This window comes from Crassostrea angulata, chromosome 3 (assembly GCF_025612915.1).
Source record: "Crassostrea angulata isolate pt1a10 chromosome 3, ASM2561291v2, whole genome shotgun sequence".
Classification (NCBI taxonomy): Eukaryota; Metazoa; Mollusca; class Bivalvia; order Ostreida; family Ostreidae; genus Magallana; species Magallana angulata.
This window is the reverse complement of record NC_069113.1, coordinates 35698342-35706762: the sequence shown is the minus strand read 5'-3', so window position 1 is coordinate 35706762 and position 8421 is coordinate 35698342. Positions and strand designations below refer to the sequence as shown.

The following is an 8421-nucleotide window of genomic DNA, read 5'->3' as shown; positions in this document are numbered from 1 at the left end:
ATAACATTGGTGATCACGGGTTAAATGAAATATGCTTATAGGAAGTCTCGATCACCTAATTCGCGGAATCGATCAGTTCAACCCGGAAGTTTAAACTGACTGTGTCGCAATGGTTAAAGTGCAAATAATCATTGCCATCGATTTACCATTTCAGAGAGAGAGAGAGAGAGAGAGAGAGAGAGAGAGAGAGAGAGAGAGAGAGAGAGAGAGAGAGAAAGAGAGAGAGAGAGAGAGAGAGAGAGAGAGAGAGCACTTTATGTTGAAAAGCCAATCTTTATTAAAGTTTAATTTGTTATCGTGTTTTCAAAATTTATTTATTATATACATAAACCTCATTAATCAGAATTAATTATTTGATATTTTATCATTATTAATTTTTTAATAAAATATGTGTAAACATTTTTAAATTTTTGTTTGGGAGGAGGGGTGGTCAACTTTCCTTTTAAAAAAAACAACGCTTTCCTCAATAGAATTCTAGCATTATTTTTGTTTATTATTACTGTATTGTTTTGTATTAACACGTATTTCTTTGTTCATTGTCTAATTAAACTTTATTAGTATAAGTTTGCATATTAAATAAAGTTGCTTTTAAAAATACCCCCAAACATCTAAAATTAAATGCAAATTAAATGCAAATTAAATGCATGAGCACTGTATAAACTTCCAAGTAAACAATAACACCCCAATAACACTGTGCCGGATAATTATGCCAGTGCCAAGGTGGCATTTTTGCACCCGCTTAAGATGCAGTTTCGGAAATATCCATGTATACCAAATGATAGACCATTTTCTAGAGAGTATATAACCACTTTTGTTTTTAGTGTGTTTCACCTGACAGGTGAGATATTTACCTTTAAAAATTAATATCCCATCGGAAAATGATAATTTCCATAGGAGAATTGATTCTCCTACAGGAAATATTGACAATCCTATAGGATTTTTTAAAGGATTTATAGGAATTATATTTCCTATAGGAGAATGGTATTTCCTCTAGGAATTTGATTCAGACCTGTAGTTTTCCTATAGGATATTAAGTTTTCCTATCGGATTTTATCAAATCCTATCTAGGAAATTTCAAATTACCTATAGGAATATTGTTTTTCCTATGGGAAAAATTATTTTCCTATGGGAATTTATTTTTGAAGGTAAATATCTCACCTGATAAGTGAGATACAATGATAACAAAGGTGGTTGTTAACTCTTTAAGCAATGGTCTATCATATGGCAGATTTGAATTTTTCAATATATGTAGCTTAAGCGGGTGCAAAAATGCCACCTTGGCACTGGCATAATTATCCGGTACAGTGTTCAATATTTCATGTAAAATGAGTTATTTCATGGCACAAATTTAGATACTATATTATTGATAATAATAATAATAGTTATGTAATTCAATCCTCTTACAGCGTAAAACCGATCAATTTATGTCCCTTTGTCCTTCTTTGTAGCCATTGAGAACAAGTCAACAGGTGACTTCTACGTTTTTCTCAGTACAAAGACCACCATACGTGTCACAGAAGTAATTATAGTTGGATGTCCGTAGTTTCTCCATATAATTTTCTTGGATCTTTTCGATTTCATCAGAGTCTGTGCAATCGTTGAATCGATAACTTGTATCGGATCCCAAAACCTGTGACGTCAGAATCAGATCTGAAAACGGCATAAGATAAAAGCTGATTTACGACCATTTCTCATGACACAATAAATTAAGGAATATGAGTTTTAAAGGTATATTTAATTATACGTGAACTAGTATAATTGTATAGTATTAAAAAATGTGCTTTATCCCCCCCCCACCCCCCCCCCCCAAAAAAAAAACAACCCAGAACCCCCCCCCCCCCCCCCCCAAAAAAAAAAAAAAAAACAAAAAAAAAAAAACCCAACAAACAAAAGACAAAAAAAAAATCAAACAAATACAAATAAAGGCCAAAAAACTCTGAAAACAAAAATGAAAGTGCAAGTTATTTGAACAATTATCAATGGACCAAGTTCGTATAGGTTACTTTGTTTATATATCCATGTACCTGTGCAGTTCGGGAGAGGACCGCCAGCAATCCAGTTCCCGCTAGCTCCGCAGACGTACCACTGACTGTGATCATACTGTAAACCGAGGCTGTAATTCCCGCCACAATATACCTGACAGAACTGACCAAAATCAGTCTTCCATCCGTTACAAACGCGGGCTCCATTGACGGGAACATTCAATTCTGGGCACGGATGGGCTTAAAAATCGAAAAGTAAAAAAAAAATGAATTAGGATCAGATTATTAAAAATGTCAGTTAAGGCTTAATTGTTAGGTAGACAGTGTGTAAAATCTTACGTCTAATTGTGATATTGAATGTGCATTCCGTTCGAAGACCATTAGACGGTTTCAGTGCGACGTACTGGGCGATGAAATCTCCCCAAGGAAACGTCCCGCTGCCGGCAGGATAATTCGTCGTCACTTGTATGTTTGTACCCAAAGGGTCAAAGAAAGATGGCGTCGTCCAGTTGACAAACACCGTTGGTTCTTTAGAAAATACAGCGATGTCACGCGGGCAATCTGTCATGACTGGTGGCTGAATGTCTATTGATCAAGGGTAATAATTATGATAAAATTGATAACAGATAATTGACAAACGTACTCAATAATTAATCAGGGGCTTAATTAGATGTTCCCTTTACCGTTTTCACAATGGACACCATTGAAACTGGATGTACATGCACAGTCGTATCTGTCTAATCCATCCACACACGTTCCTCCATTCAGACAGGGATTGCTTGCACATGAGTTTACAACTTCAACAAAAGTAATTAATTATCATCGTGTTTTATTGTTTAACGTAGTCCTTTACTTAACAATTTGATAATCTAGATTTGTATATGATACTATTTATGAATTTGTTAATCTGCCTCATAATGTTTCTAAGGTTTTGAGAACAATTCTAATTAATCGGAATGATAAAATAACTAAGTTGTGTGGAATTATCCTTTTTGAACTTGCCATTTTGATTACGTTTCATATTATAAAGTTCGTAACAGTTATTTTATTTCTACTTTAAAAAAAAAAATAGGGGCCTATTATAAACTTGAAGATCCAGACTGTTGTATTGATTTGCAAAAGATTGAAAGATAAATGCTAAGAATACATTTTTTTTCACGGATATTATCGCAGAATCTTACATGCACATCTTGGTTGCGTTCCATTCCATAACCAGTTTGATTGACATGTCCTTGATAACGATCCTCCAGTCAAATTATAGTGGGTGTTACAGGAATACGTCACTGTTTTACCGTAGGTGTACAACGAACCCGACACTAAACCATTAGATACAGAACCAGGATCGCCACATGAAACCTCTAAACACAAAATAATAACATTTGCAAATTAAGCAATTTTAAAGAAAGCATAAAATCGTTGGAACAACCAGCGGTTTTCGTTCACTGATGAAAACTGTTGTACATCTTACATGCTCTACATGTAACAAGTTTATCAATCGACGAAAACCTTCAGCAACTTCAGCAAAATCAGGGACTGTACGATATAATTATGAAGATGTTAGTATAGAAGACGAATTTGCTATTTATTTTATCTAACGTACTGATGCACATTAACAAAATTTTGTTAATTTTACGTACTCTTTACGATCAATTAATTAATTTGTTAAAAGAATGATGTAATAATTAACAATAAAATGCTTTCTTTGATGATTCATGCTGGCTATAAGTGTGATGCTCATTGCAGAAATTATCTACATAAACCGCTAACACGGTAAAGTATTTTCCTACATGGATGGCAAAAGAAAGCATTTTATTTTTTACATAATACCATATATATATATATATATATATATATATATATATATATATATATATATATATATATATATATATATATATATATAATCTAGAGATAAATCTTAATTTGCGGTATAATTCTATACACTGTTTTTTGTAGTGATAACACTTGGAGTATAGTTTTTATATCTACCGCTAGAGCAACAGCTTCCGTACCATCCTGTCACGCATGCGCAATAACTAGAAAACGTTCCTCCATTGTAGCAGAATGTGTTACAGTCGCTATACTCGGAACCCATATCGTCAGTTGCGCAGTTATTGAAGTCAAGCGTACATTTGTCCGTTCGAATCCACACCTCTCTAGTCCTGTATCGTCTGCCCCCACCACAAGATCGAGAACAATCTGACCAAGCCATCCAATCGTTCCATCTACATTCGCAGTAATCCCACGTGGAAGCAATCCCGCATAAAACAACGTCCTGTGTGAGTGCTAGGCAAACTAACAGTAAAATATGTCTGATAGCGGCCATTAAGACGTCTCTACTGATGGAATGTTTTGTCTAAAATATTCAAGATTGAAAGAATACGGCTCTGTGGAATACTGTCAGTATTTACTCTTCCGCGTTTGAGACTTGACTTTATCTTCCCGTAAATACATCAATAAATTTTATCATTATGACATAGTAGTAATTTTCATTTCTTATCTATATTCATTTAGAGATAAAACATTCAGTGTTCTTAATTTCTATGATTACTTATTCTACTTATATTACTGTCACAAACCTGCAAGCGAGTAGGTCCTGGTTATTTAAAGAATACAAGTCAGATTTTGTACGCCAATGTTTGGCATTGTCTGTAGAAGTTGGTTTCGTTTTACATATATTATACTGTGTTACACAGTATGTTAGTTAATTTTATTATTAACACTGTTTAGCTTTGTAGTTTTATAACGCGAATAGATTAATCTGACAATTTGTATTTAAAGTTATAAATAGTTAGACAATATTATACAAATCACTTTGGAAATTGATAAAATTCATATCTCTACTAAACTCCCATTATCCATATACTAGTAATCATTACCTTTGGGAAAAAAAATTAACGTTACTTATTGTTTATCCCCCTTTTAATTTTTAATGATTGTCAATTTTTTTTTTACAAATCCAAAATTCAATCTATGTTTTATTTTCCGCTATATTTTCCATATATACAGTTTTAAATGTTTCACTATCTTGCAAAAATGATAATCATACATTTTTAAACCAATCAACACATTTTCAATGCTTATAAATACCCCCCCCCCCCCCCATCCTCTTTAAAATGTTTTTTGCAAAGAGGTGAATGTAAATTAGCATTGTATATTATGAGAAAAAATATTTTCATTTGAATCCCTACATTTCAAATCTAAAAGCAAATGAATATCAGCGGTTCAGATTAAAGAAAAAAATATGGGGTAACAAAAATGGAGCCCAGAGTCATACCTTAATTAAAATTTTAGCTATATTTATTTGCCTTTAATGCAATTCATATCAAGAAAACTCCCAGCAAATAAAAAAAAATATTGGCATATCACATTCAAATGTCAATTTTAAAAATAAGAAAAACTAACACATGGGGTTTTCCAATTCTTTAAATAGAATTCATTAATAAGAGAATGATAAACAAATTCCACTTGTTTTTATACTAATCTCAATCTTTTGAAGTGAAAATAAAACATAACTTGCAAAGTATCTACCTGTTTAATCGAAAGGATACAACATGAAAAAAAAATGATATCTTAAATTTTCAATTCATTTAGAGTCTCATATATATATATATATATATATATATATATATATATATATATATATATATATATATATATATATATATATATATGTGTGTGTGTGTGTGTGTGTGTGTGTGTGTGTGTGTGTGAGTGTGGGTGTGGGTATGTGTATAAAAGACAGCTCTCTTTTTTTATTTTGAAAAAAAATATCAGTATACATCCACATAAACATCAATGTAAAAATATTTCCAGTAAAGGAACACATATAAACGAGGACATTCTTATAACTGAAAAATAACATACATGTACAATATACAGATAATTGTGTTTTGATAGTTAACCAATAAAAAAAATGGCAAAAACATGTTAACACATCATGCCTTTTTGCAGTGATCAAAACTTCTTAAAGGCGCAAAGCTCTTACCGACTGTTCTCAAAGTCTTTTCATTGAAACGAAGCCCTTTAAATTTAACGGTGATAATGCATGTCGTGTTGAACGATAAAACCCACCCGAATAACTCAAGTTTCACTTCAGTCCAATGTAAGTTCAGGCCTCGGGAGTATGACACATTATTAGACTTCAGTCCAAATCTCAATCATTCATTATTTGATATATCATAAACACTAAAAATTTGTAACTATTAACCTAATATATAGACACATTTTAAAAGCATTTCATTCTTTCGATATTTCCAATCACAAGAAAATCTAGGATAGTGTACGTATTTTGAATGTAGTCTAAGACTGCATCATGATTCTGGGGTCTTGCGTAATAGGAAAGTTCGTTATAAATTTAAAAAAACAGAATGATTTTACCTGATTCAAGTTTTATCTATAACTTTAAATTCTATTTAAGAAAACTGGATCAAAATCGATGCATTATTAAATCTTAATTGACTTTATATCATAGCTTTATCATAAATGATAAATATTCTTGTTCAATATTGTCTGATCGTATTTATTTTGATGTCACTTTCATTTTAGAAGCTACTTATGAAATATATGTGATAGATTTAAAATTAAACAATTCCACTAGTCTTATTTTTTTATACATTTTATACACATTGCCTTTTTGTTCAATATTAATTGTCTGTATATGAAAGTACGTGTGTATTTCTAAATAAAAAAGTACAGTTTTTCTCGGAAAGATACATGAATTAGTGCATTCTAAAAGTGACATCCTAGGTAATACAAAGTCATGGCCATTACTTGTAAAACATTAAATTTTTTGTTTTAAGTTTAAAATAAGAGGTACAGTGCAATGAAAAGTAAAACACATATTGTATGACTATTGCAATTATATTCCTTTTTAAATTTGATTGAAACATCCACGAGATCAATGAAATTCAGTCAACAGTTATGTTATTTTCAAATACAAAATCATCCTTAAATGACTGGGATAGAGTTAAATGTATGCACTACCGAGATTCCAATCATCCTGTTTAACCATATCACATTTCAAACAGTTTAAAATCTCATAAAGACGTAAAGTAAAATTAATAAAATTCCCCTTTTTAAAATGTATATGAATGAACCTTTTGCTAACAAGAGGTAAATCAAAATGACGAAATTTCTTTAACCTTTGACAGAGATAAAATGCTAAAAACAATTGTTTTTAAATTTGAAAACCTTTGTATACAGAAATATTGGGTTACTGACTATTCTAGGAGAAAATAATAAGAAATCTCCGGGTATGGTTTTTATAAACAAAAGGAGTAAGAACGATTTCCAGCATCAGCGTCAGTCTGTAGAGTGTGAACAAAGTTTATCATACCAATTAAATATGCATGGTATTATACGGAAAATCCGAGTATCACTCACGTTTCTTTTTTTTTTTACATTCGAACAAGGAAGAATCCTTGTTAATACAAGTATGATGGTATGATGTTAAAAATAGGCAGCTATCCTTAAACAGAATGAATGCAACTTATTCAACGTATCTAGATGTCAATTGTCTCTATGAGAGAGAGAGAGAGAGAGAGAGAGAGAGAGAGAGAGAGAGAGAGTGTGTGTCTATAAAGGAACACTTTATGTACACTAGAGACCCTTTTAGGAGAGCGTATTTTAAATCCCAGTTACATTCACCGAGTGGTGAACTTTCATTATAATTATGTTACATCGCTGAATTTGAGAAATTTAACTCTTAATATGAATGTTCAATAATTTTATTCATAACAGATCTAGATCAAATACTAGTAAATGATATGGGTTTTTAAATGGGTTTAAATTATGCTTGCGAAGGCTCAACAACTTTCCGTTATGAATATATCAAACCTGGAAGTTTACCTTGTTTTGCAGTTGTTCTGAATTTTGAACTCTATTCAAATTACAAATCATGATCAATTACAGTGCTTTCTTATTTTATGACAAATGTCATTTTGTAATGAGAAACAAAGTATTTAAAAAAAACATTTCACCTTGATTATGATTTCCATAAGAAAAGGGACACTTTTTTCTGAAAAGACTTCAATTATCAGTAAATTAGAATCTTAATATTTAAAGCCTGAACACAAATTTAACTAATGGCTTCTAACTTCTTGCCACCATCCTTCCTTATACCCGGTTAAATATCATTTTTCCCAATTATATCTTTTTTCGATCATTTATGTGTATAAGATAAGATAATGATAGTACAACATATGAATAAAGCTAACAATCATTTTTCTTTTACAAATGAATTATATTTTTTATTTAGTGATTTGTAACTTAAAAAAAAAAACCAAGGTAATCAATATTTTGTAGAAACGAGCTCTTAATTTGGGTTCCTAATTATGGTTGTAATTTAAATTTACATTTAAACAATCCAGATTGTTTACTTATGTTTCTAGATCTATTGCTTTATTTCTATGTATGAATTTCACTTTAAAAACACTAC

General features: G+C 31.2%; 1 protein-coding gene across 2 annotated transcripts; it reads right to left on the bottom strand.

Moving 5' to 3' along the window:
• Nucleotides 1-472: 472 nt before the first annotated feature.
• On the bottom strand, nt 473-6084 carry LOC128177959 (sushi, von Willebrand factor type A, EGF and pentraxin domain-containing protein 1-like). 2 transcript variants are annotated; one of them, XM_052844897.1, is made up of 7 exons: nt 5971-6084; nt 3972-4338; nt 3164-3340; nt 2666-2779; nt 2322-2567; nt 2025-2222; nt 473-1650 (listed from the first exon to the last, which is right to left on the bottom strand). In XM_052844897.1, the coding sequence occupies exons 2-7, from the start codon at nt 4306-4308 to the stop codon at nt 1463-1465; spliced, it is 1260 nt and encodes a 419-aa protein (XP_052700857.1). In that variant the 5' UTR covers nt 4309-4338; nt 5971-6084; the 3' UTR covers nt 473-1462. The 2 variants fall into 2 exon arrangements, with proteins under 2 accessions (XP_052700857.1, XP_052700858.1); XM_052844898.1 differs by lacking the exon at nt 5971-6084 and adding an exon at nt 4562-4649.
• Between the last annotated feature and the right edge of the window lie 2337 nt (nt 6085-8421).